The sequence below is a fragment of the Etheostoma spectabile genome, chromosome 4 (genome assembly GCF_008692095.1).
Source record: "Etheostoma spectabile isolate EspeVRDwgs_2016 chromosome 4, UIUC_Espe_1.0, whole genome shotgun sequence".
NCBI classification, from domain to species: Eukaryota; Metazoa; Chordata; class Actinopteri; order Perciformes; family Percidae; genus Etheostoma; species Etheostoma spectabile.
Window position 1 is genome coordinate 27,320,903 of NC_045736.1, and position 10,940 is coordinate 27,331,842.

The 10,940-nt window shown below is 39.5% G+C and overlaps 2 protein-coding genes across 3 annotated transcripts in view; both read left to right on the forward strand.

Annotated features, from left to right (window-relative positions):
* Positions 1 to 4,035, forward strand: part of LOC116687319 (SRSF protein kinase 2) — an 8,689-nt gene extending 4,654 nt beyond the window's left edge. For both annotated transcript variants that reach the window (XM_032512628.1, XM_032512629.1), the window contains 6 exons: positions 324 to 654; positions 881 to 978; positions 2,920 to 3,027; positions 3,149 to 3,218; positions 3,298 to 3,390; positions 3,504 to 4,035. In XM_032512628.1, coding sequence (XP_032368519.1) covers positions 324 to 654; positions 881 to 978; positions 2,920 to 3,027; positions 3,149 to 3,218; positions 3,298 to 3,390; positions 3,504 to 3,688 — 885 coding nt within the window. In that variant the 3' untranslated portion in view covers positions 3,689 to 4,035. The remainder of the gene's footprint in view (positions 1 to 323; positions 655 to 880; positions 979 to 2,919; positions 3,028 to 3,148; positions 3,219 to 3,297; positions 3,391 to 3,503) is intronic.
* Positions 4,036 to 4,384: 349 nt separating this feature from the next.
* Positions 4,385 to 10,525, forward strand: comtb (catechol-O-methyltransferase b). The gene is made up of 6 exons (XM_032512651.1): positions 4,385 to 4,549; positions 5,725 to 5,896; positions 9,463 to 9,580; positions 9,693 to 9,886; positions 9,972 to 10,103; positions 10,202 to 10,525. Coding segments are annotated over exons 1-6 (798 nt in total). The 5' UTR covers positions 4,385 to 4,547; the 3' UTR covers positions 10,382 to 10,525.
* Positions 10,526 to 10,940: the final 415 nt, after the last annotated feature.

Sequence of the window (10,940 nt, forward strand, 5' to 3'; positions counted from 1 at the left end):
GGGGGGGGGGAACAACTTAAAATGTGGCGAGGGAATGCATGGCTCAAATATGAAAATATTTCCGGTTTACACTGTATTAAATTTGTTGGTAAAAGAAGTTGTTAAAAAGTTATATAATACTTCTTTAGAATGTGAATGTTATGTTGAGTGATTGTATAGCTACCATTAGGGGGCATCAAAGTCAAACATTTTAAAATACCACTTATTGTGGCTTTGGTATGCATGATTTGCTTTACTTCCGAAATGCGTTAATTTATGATAATTCCCCAATTTATTCAGTGTTTCACTCAATGCTCAACTCTGATTGTTTCCCACAATTGCAGTCCAGCAAGGTGTCCAGGAGCCCCATCAAACAACTGACAAGAAAAGACAGGAGTCGACGAGGACAGGAGCGTGCATCTAACTACAATCAAAAAGACACGCTTCATGTATCGTTCTCTGATGTCACTGCTCCTCCTTGCACCCGTAGCTCGACCTGTCACTCTAACCCCACATTAAGGAGGCAGACACTGCTGTTGGAGGACGGACTGGGTTTGGCTCCACACAGCCAGAAAGATTCCATCGGCTCGTGGCCGGACCTCAACACAGATGCTCCTGTCTCTGGTTCTAGATCAGTGCTATTACATCAGACATCTTCACCATCGTCTCACCATAGTCAGTCTCATGGCATTCCTGTTTGTGAATTTTGCGTCAGCAGTTTGTTCCTCTTCCTGTGGAAACCTAAAGTTTATATTTTGACACAAAACTGTACTTTTGTTAATGTGTTACCTGAGCTAATTACATAGCACTGCTAGATAGATTGCCTTGCATTATCAGTACACTCAAAGTCTAGCCTGGTCTGACTTACTTAGCCATCACACTATTTTATATTATCTTTCAGGAATCAGTGACTCGAGTGCACTTCTGGACCCACTGAATCCTCAGAATGCTGATAAAATCCTCATCAAGATCGCTGACCTAGGCAATGCCTGCTGGGTGGTGAGTAACTATTTAACAAACAAACTAAACCTGAAAACCTACAAATCATCTTCACACTCAATATATGTCAGTAAGTGCAAACCTCCTTGCTAGCTTCATAATAGAGCATAAACTAAATAAATAATATTTATTTATTAAAATACACATAGTGAGAATCATGCTGATTGGCCATGATTTTGGAGAATACCCAAATCCTTCATCAGACTCTTTTCTTTTTTTCAAAGTTTACATTTATCAACAGGCCACAAATTAATACCTAAACATATGTTCAGGTTTATCAACATATGTCTGTGTACCAAATCAAATGGAAATTTGATGAAATTCTTAGAGGGGTAAAAAAAAGCGTTAACAAAATAACAAATACGAATAAAATGAAAATCAGTTCAGCAAGAAATAGATAGGGCCTGAAAGATAAGTCTTGAATCAAGAACAACAGTTATTTTTCTTTTACGCCTCACAGTTATTGGAGCTATGAAGCAAATTGTGAGATGTTTTATGAATGGACACTGTCAGGCAAGTGAGTGAAATCTAGGCATGCAGGAACAGTTCAGTGGTTTAAAATAAAAAGTGAAGATACATGAGCATACTGGCATGGGCAGGCATGTTCAGATGAGGGTACAGGTGGCTATAGCTATGCAATAGCAGGAAGCACCATTGACAATCTGGCAGGGAATGAGTGGAAATAGGCTGCAGGGGGCTGAGGGCACTGGGAATGTGGCTGAAGGGAGTGGCAGAATAGGCATAACAGGACTGAGGCAGCCGTTAAGTAAGCCTCATGTCTAGTTTTTTAAAACACTTCCATCCCATCGTTTTTTTTTTTAAACCAAATGTGACAAGTGTTTTCTGTAGGGCACAGTAACCCTATTTACCATGCCCTCCAGTAAAAAAAAACACAGCTGCCATGTGTTTCCAGTGAGACAAGACTGTACGAGCTGATTTGAAATGTAGCTTGAGAGAGAAATACAGTATAATCTTGTGCAGTTCAGAACTATCCGGTGGTGGTTATGCTTCTCATTTCATTTGGCAGAGAAAGAGACAACAATGTTATTTTCTCTGGCGACATTTCCCTTTTTTTTTTAAAAACATTTTCAACCATGGCTTTAGGGATGGGAATGTCCAACACTATGGTCCAGACAGAAGTATCCAATAACTATTGGATGCATTGCCGTGAAATTGTGTACAACATTCAGGGTTCCCAGAGAATAAATTCTACTAACTTTAGTGATCTCCTGACTTTTCTGCTAGCACCAGGAGGTTTGCATTTGTGGTTTTTAGTGAAATGCCTCAACAATTATCATGTGTGAAAAATTATATCTGTATAATTTATTAATATCTTTGTTTTTTAACATTAGATATGTACAGGGCTAAAAGCCATACTTAGCATTACGAAAATTAGTTAGTTAGTTAGTACCAGGCTGATGGATGTGTTCTTGATTTGAGAATCAAGTCTCAAACAAAGCAATTTTTGTTCTGATGTGTCTGTCTGACAAATGCCATTTTAGTGTCATAATGTTCTGGAGATTTGTGGTTTGTGAAAAATTGTTCCAATATTCTTTCGCCCCATAGTGACCAACACTGTGGGGCGAAAGAATTGGTCTTAATCTGTTTACGTTCACTTCTCCCATTGAATCAATACACTCAGGACCTGCCGCTAGTCTCCTCAAGAGGTGTGGCAGTCAAGAAACCCATGTGACACAGATAGAGGAAGTAACTCTGAGTTGGGGTGTCTCGGTTCTAAACCATCTATGGTACAGCCTTACAGAGCTGCTAGCATGGCTGCAGTACAAATGATTAAGAGAAAAAGTCTCTAATTTCATGTAGAAAGTTAAACAAGTTGTAGTTAATTTGCACTGAGCTAAAGAAGCTTTATTAATAGTCATAGATGCAGGTAATTTACAATGTGATAGTGGAACGTTAAAATCTCATCTCTCTTGTCGTCAGCACAAACACTTCACTGAAGACATCCAGACGTGTCAGTACCGCTCTGTGGAGGTTCTGATTGGTGCTGACTACGACACACCAGCTGACATCTGGAGCACCGCCTGCATGGTGAGCTGATTGTGTTTTTGAAATGCGTTTTTCATCTCTGTTTTTCAATATGTTTCATTCCAGCATTGCCTTTTTTAGATGTGTCGTATCCATAGTCTTTTATCCTTTATGCTGTCTGTAGGCTTTTGAGCTGGCCACAGGGGACTATTTGTTCGATCCCCAATCAGGAGCCACTTTCTCCCGAGAGGAAGGTTTGTTCTTTACTGCATCCCTTTTGTCTTTGTTTAAACTAAATGTGCTTATATTACAATGTACTCTGTCTTTTCTCAGATCACATTGCCCACATCATTGAGCTGCTGGGATCCCTACCGTCCCAGTTCGCCCTGTCAGGGAGAAATTCCAAACGATACTTCAACCGTAAAGGTAAAATACACTAAATTATAACAAATACAGTAATTTAGAAAGGCTTATTTTTTTCATTATACTGCCAAATTATCTGCATCTGATATCCATCAGTCACTTTATACATTGTGCAGGACAACTGCGACACATCTCAAAGCTGAAGCCATGGAGCTTGTTTGAGATCCTGCTGGATAAGTATGAGTGGCGGCAGGAGGAAGCCATGCAGTTCAGCTCGTTCCTCCTGACTATGTTGGAGCTTCTGCCAGAGGAAAGAGCCACAGCTGCCCAGTGTCTGAAACACCCCTGGATCACTTCCTAGATGTACCAGTTCTGTCTTCTTCATAGCCCAGTGGACAAGCTCTCTGTTCAGGACAGGCTGGCACACATTGCACTGGACACGGGAACTGGACAGCTGTAGGATATACAGCAGTAGTCTGATGCTGGCATCAATAAGCTTTCACAGCTTCCACAGAGCTTTTATAGCCTAAATAACAGTCTTTAACCAGTTGGGTTGCTTGGTCTTTAAATGTGTGTTAAAGGCAGTCACATCTAAATCAGGCACAGCAATGACCAAAGAAAAGTATTGTCTTACTGAAAAACTGCCTTGATACATGATCACAAAGTTTCGGAATTTTAATAAACTGACGTAAGATTACTTTTATTCTCAGTAGTTATTTGTAAGACAAGTTTAAGTACTGAAAAGCTAATGGTGAACCAGTCTGAAGTGTTAGATGAATTTATTCAGACAGTCTCAGAAATGTCAACTTGAAACTGTACCCTAATTACTATATGTTGTATTATTAAAAAATAATTTTAGGTGCCTTTGGAGAAAAAGGGGAATGTTATCCTAATGGAACTGATGCATGTATACAACATCTGACATAGTCTTGACATAGTAGTATTATTTGCAACAACACTCAAAGGGAAACCAAAGAAATCATTAAATGCCAAGCAGGGATTACCCCATATTTTGTGTGTGTGTGCGTGTGTGTCTGTTATGCATTCCTTGCATTGCTGGCTCACATTCAGCTAAGCTCTGAGAGGGGGATGGAAGGAACAGGAGGGAGGAGTTAGTCTCATATAAATGCAGGCATATGTCCGCCTGCTAGAAAACTCCCAGGTTTCCTCTAGCAGCGAGAGGGGGTGAGAAGTTGACACGAAGTGCCGCCTGCCCACACATGTAAGTCTCCTTTCTGTTGGATTTTCTTCCAGTATTTCTGGACTGACTCTTTTAGAATGCATTAGTTGTTGTAGGGCCCCACAAGTGTTTGTTCCTGTGTTGCTCAAGGTAGACCATTGCCCAATCTGGTTTTAGTTCCTGTTATGGACGGAGTAGTGCACTCTAGTGCAAATAATGTGAAATTGTTTCATTGGAAAAATTAAATTTAGTGTCAAACTGACATTGTTGGTGAAACTGCTGTCATGCCATTTTCACAATAGATAATACAATATATAATATGTCTATTTAATGAGCACGTTTTGGATATGTTAATGACCTTTATATTGTTTACCTTCCTGTTCTTTTTTTTTTGTTGGAAAACTTGTTCTGATGTTATTTGCATAGCGTACTGTGCAAATGTCTCTCTACACAATGGTAAAAGATGAAAGTGTGTGTTTATCAAGCCCTTCCAGCCCTTCCAGGCTTCTGCTTTTCTGTTTCTGAATCTCTTGGCTTTGTCTTTGTTAGAAGGAAGCCAAAGTAAATGTTAAAGTCCCAGTGCTGTGCCTTTTGTGACACAGATCTTAACCCTCAGCCAGTTGCCATGCAACTCAAACTCCAAATCAAAAGGAATTACCTCAACCACCACTGGTCTTTCACAGTTGCATTATTAGTGCAAGGTAATGCCGTTTCCAGCCATGCTCATTACTGCTTCCCCACAGAAGGAGCCCTTGTTGAGGATTCTGGCTGTGTTTTTTGCCCAATTCATCCATGCTTGAGATGGCTGCACTAATTTGTTCCGTGAGCAGTAGAAAAGATGCACACAAAGGACTGTGTGTTTACCCGTGCTTATTGCAGTTGATATTAAATGATATCCGACATCACCACATTGAGATGTGTGTGGGTGTGCAGCTTGGATCTGGCAGCAGCAGCAGCAGCAGCAGCAGCAGCAGCTCATAATGAAAACAGGAGCAGTAACAGCATTGTTCACTGCATAGTAAACACCCATCTCATTAGCCTTGCACAAAAGGACAGGTAGAGTGAGGAGATATATCAGAGCTTTCATTTATCTCATGCAGATGTGTTGTTCTTGCACTGTGTGTCTGTGGTTCATTTATAACAGCCTCTTCTCATAATGCAGCATATACACCATATATCCTTGAAAAATGTATATTTTTGCTCTGTCTTGGTTGCAGGATGTGGCTGACTGTTCTTTACAGTTGCACCAGTGGAGCAGCTCTTTTGTATGCTCTGTACAGATGGGTGATTCCTGCTGCTGTACAGTATCATGGAGGATTGGCGCTGTTCTGGCATGATGTCGTCGTGGAGCGGATGCTGGACACTCTGACTCAGTCCACACGTCCTCAGGTATGCCTTCAATATACAGTATTCAGCTCTTACAAGAGCAACACATAAATTACCAGATTGGTTTGATGCAGTCTTAAAGGGGAGGAGTCTGAGATATATGGTAATGACATTTAGGCTGGAAAAAAGAAGAAAAAAAGGAGTGGACACACACACACCCACCCACCCACACCCACATCCAGAGTCCTGAAAGTAGTAAACATGCTCTTAGGAGTTTGTCTAGTGAACCTGAATCTGCTAACAGTTAGAAAATGAGTGGTGAAGTTTGGCATGTACGCTACTGCTTTGGTCAACAAATAGGTATCAGTTCTCTTCACTGCATAATCCAAATACACTTAACGTCTTGGCAGATTTGATATTTTCTCACTTTTCACTATATTTTGTGAATTTTAAAAAAAATGTTACAGCATTGACCAGGAACGCTGTGAACCGGGCTGCATTTGTAGGGCAACTGTGCATGGTCAGCTAGTGTCCACTAAACGTTCTGTTTCTTTTGCCACTGACAGGCTCAGATTATTATTCCAAGTGTCTGACAACATTATGGAGAGGATCCCTACAGAGACCGACCTTTTTGTTGAAGAGTAAGATCCTAAACGGTTTTTTAGTTTGGTGGGTTTGGCGATGGTCATTTTGAGGCTGTTTCATGTTAAACAAAAAGGATCTTACTCTTTAACAAAAAGGTCAATCTCTGTAATGACAATTAGACTATTAATCGGAGACTGTCCGCAGCAAAAACAGCACTTAAACGTAAATTGAAGGTGAACAATTGTCCTATAATTTACATTGAAGCTTGTTTGTCAGCTGCCCACTGCTGCAGCGATCTTGCTTTATACTGGACCGATGTCAAAGATTGTTCTTTCCATCAGTTACAAGAACATAGGAAAATAGGGTCCAGGTTAACAAACCCAAAGTTACCCTTTAAATTGTGCACTCTGTTTTCAAAGTAGTTTTACAAACGACGAAAAAAACAAAAACCTTCGTAAAACCCTGTGTAAAACCTTTTCCTGAGGAATAAACACAAAGAGAAAAATGTTTCTGAAAACTCTTATAATTGTTTTCATAATGGCTTTACAAGGACAAACCCGTCCATCTGGTATAGCAGTACCAAAGATGCCTGTTTTTTTTTTTTTTGCTAATAGCTCAACCTGTTTTATAGAGAGAAAAAGGTTACTTCCAGTTTTCCATGCAAATCCTGTTCAGTTAATTTAAACAAGCAAACAAAACTAGTCCAAACCGTATAGCCACACCAACGATGCCTTTAGGGATGACTACTCTGTCTCTCTAACCCTTTCACTGGAAGAACCTGTATTTTAGAGCGAGTGCTTTGTTAGAAAGTTTCCCTCAAATAAGTTCCATAAAAATCTTTTTGAATACTTCAAAAAGTATAATGAAGGTCAGCAGGGTAGCTCAAGTTCAAGGCATACATGAGTCCAAACAGCATAGCAACAGCTAATGCTACATTTTTAAGATCTTGCAACACCTTGATGTCCTCTGTTTCATCACTTGAAGCATGTTCTTTAAGAACATAATTCCCAACAGTGGTGTCTTCAGTGGACTCGTTGATGGCGTCTTCATCCATGCCCTGTTAAAAAAATAAAAATAAAATAACAGTAAATAAGACCAATCAAGAAACAAATACATTTCTATTAAATAACAGAGACAAAACAATGTTGACAGAACAGTAGTTGAGTGTGGGAAGATATATAGTGCTGTAACTACAATTAATTTAACTAATTAAACTTGTGATGTTTTCTTGTTTAACTAATCTGACTAATGTTAAATAATGACTCATAAATAAAGAAAATACATTAAAAATAATCACTTACCCACCACAACTACCCAGTCTAGTCAAGTCTAAGATTTAAGTATTGATTATACAATCAATAAACCGAACATTTAATAGATTGTAAAAAATTATAAATCAATACATTATCTATTAATCAATGAATCATTTCAGCCCAAGTGATCAATCAGGACATCAGAACGAGAGTAGAGAGCGACACATACCACATATTGCTGCACAACGTTTTCAGAATACAGACTCTGCAACAGACTGAAAGCAAAAACAAAACACAAAGCTTTAGGCCACGTCTTTTGATCACATTATTAGTAAATGAACAGATAATTACAGGAAAGAATGTATACACCTTAACTTTACATTTAACCCTTCCATTTGTTAGCAGGGTGGCTAGCAGGCAACCTCCAGAACCAAACATTTTAACGTCTGTACCATCCAGTTTGATGAAATGGTTTTCTGTTTTTGGATGTCTTAATGTAAGGCAGGATGCAGCTCGCAGGTCAGAGTTGAGAACTGGAAAGTTGCTGGTTCAATTCCTGGGTAAATGTGTAAAGCACTTTTAAAACAATTATGGGACATACTCTTGTTAAAGGCATTGTGTTTTTACTGATTGATGAGACCTCTACTGAGGTTAATGCAATCTACAAAGCTGACTTGCAGCAGCCTTTTTCTAATTGAGTTAGAGTCACTATAAGGATAACTATATAATATATGCTTTCTCATTAGGTTTCCTATATTTTGTTGACGTTTGCTATTTAATTCTTTTTTGATTTCATATTGAAAGAAACAGCATCACATTACCTTTTTTTGACAAGAAAAAAAGTAATCTATGACGCATATAAAATTAATGTAATGCTTTTAAACAAAGTAAATTTAAAAAAAGAAAGGGCATATGGTACGATACATTGTTAAAGGAAAAAATAATGCAAAAAACAAAACAAAAATACACACAGAGTTAGACAAAAATTACACATATAGTACAAAGATGAAAACACATCAACAGCCACGACAAAGAAACATGTTTCATGATGTTCTCGGATCGAGATCTTAATTGGCATAACACTGATTTTGGTTTAGGAACAGGATAGACTGATGTATAAAAGAGTTCTTCCTGTAAATCCGTTATATCTAAATGAAGGGATTCTAAATTGCCTGTTAGAAGGCAAAAGTTGGTATTCAGTGTTTAAAATATGCATGAAGTCAGAAGAGATGATATTCAAGCCTGATCATTTTCTTAGGTGGATTGTTTGAAAGGAGAGCGCAACAGGTTGACCGAAAAACTAAGCACAAACTTTTATATGAACAGATAATTTAGTTTTAGGTTTAGCAGATATGCTGCTGAGCCAGGCTGTGCTGCAGTGCGACATGACACTCTGAATCACTGCATTAAAAAGAGAAATATTCTGCCAGCTGTTTCCATATGTTCTAAGCCTACGGATAAAGTAAAGGCGCTACTGGATCTTTTTACAAATATGCTTTTTTGTGAGTCCATAATAATAACATTGGGCAGAGTTGCAAAGAGTAACAATGGGCTGTTGCTCGTTAACGATGTCCTGTTGAATCTTCTTGGGAAAATCCCAGTTAAAAGAATTTGAAAAACAAGAGGATAGAAATCATCAAATGGGGTCTGTTGCTTAAATGTGTGGTTACACCTAGCAACCCAAGTTCTTTTATGAAATGAGTGAATAATTATCGATGATTTTTACACTAAACAACATAATCATGTACAAAACTATTGTAAAGTGTAGTTTTTTTGTTGTTCTCCCTTTAGCGAATGCTGGATGCAGTAAAGGAAAACGCCACTAGAGGGGACCCTCGCAGCGTAGTGAAAGCTATCGATAATTTCTGCAGAAACAAGGAGTGGGCCATGAATGTGGGGGATGAGAAAGGTACTGAAATCTCACTATTTTGTATGTGTTCCTTGTGTAAAAGCGTTACTTTAGGTGACTCAGCTCTGTCCTATTACCATCTAAGTTTTTTTTTGTTCTTGTTTCGCCACAGGGTGTATTCTTGACTCAGTGGTGTCAGAGGTAAACCCAGCCACTGTGTTAGAGCTGGGAACCTACTGTGGCTACTCCACGGTGCGGATTGCCAGTCTGCTTCCACCCCACGCCAAGCTCATCACTCTTGAATTTAACCCAGACTTTGCTGCAATTGCACGTCAAGTCATCGCTTGGGCAGGATTAGAGGACAAGGTAAAGCCAAGTGTCTCCACACAAACTGAAGAACAATCATTGACGTAGTGTGTACAGGTCAGAAGACTGTGTGACTTCTTTCTAGGTCCAGTTAGTTGTAGGAGCATCTGGTGACTGGATTCCCAAAATGAAGGAGGAGTTTGGAGTGAAAACATTTGATTTGGTTTTCCTGGATCACTGGAAGAATAGTTACCTTCCTGACACAAAATTGATTGAGGCAAGTAGTCATTGGTCATTGGTCATATGGTCGTTTTATAGTGATCCAACTCTAGATCTTTCTGCCATGATGCATGATGTTCTTTGCTTTTTCGTCAGGAGTGTAGCCTCCTCAGGAAAGGCAGCGTCCTGCTGGCAGACAACGTCATCTGCCCCGGAGCTCCTGACTACCTGGAATTTGTCCGGAGCAGCCCGCGATACAAGAGCCAGTACTTCAAATCTCACCTGGAGTACACCAAAGTGGAGGATGGCTTGGAGAAGTCTGTCTTCTTAGGGTAGTTTTTAACAAAAAAATGTGATGTTTTACACAGGTAGTAAACCTCAGACCTCTGTCTTGGGATCATTGAACAGACCTAAAATCAGAAGTTTTTTTTAAAAATGTCATAGAATTTAACTTGAAATTAAAAGTAACCTGTGAAGGAATTTGTGTTGTGTGCCTTATTGTTGTAACACCACATGATGGAAGTGTCTATAGGCCTACTTGATGCAGTATGTCTATGTTAGTACAGTAGGCGGCAGTAGTGATACTATGTCCGAGCACGTAATTGACAGATGAAGAGCTGCAAAATGATCCGGGGGCTGCTTTTCCCAGAGCATCAACTCAAATCAATAATAAATCTAATCTAGCTGCATTCTGTGGTGCAGAAACCTATTCTCTGCTCTGATATTCTCCACCATTGTGCCAGTGTTGACAGGTGTGTGAAGAGAGAATGTGTGTCTCTGGCATGTTAGTGTGTGTGTGTATGCGAGGGTATGAATCAAATTGCTGCTCATCTAATCTCTCAAAGTGAGTTCCATCATGCTGGAGGGGGAGAGGGGGTGGGGGGGGGGGGGGGGG

What these genes read in the sequence shown, in the direction of transcription:
- comtb (XM_032512651.1), top strand. An exon ending in CTCAGTCCACACGTCCTCAG is followed by an intron (nt 5,897 to 9,462) that starts GTATGCCTTCAA and finishes TTCTCCCTTTAG; the next exon opens with CGAATGCTGGATGCAGTAAA. An exon ending in CTGACACAAAATTGATTGAG is followed by an intron (nt 10,104 to 10,201) that starts GCAAGTAGTCAT and finishes CTTTTTCGTCAG; the next exon opens with GAGTGTAGCCTCCTCAGGAA.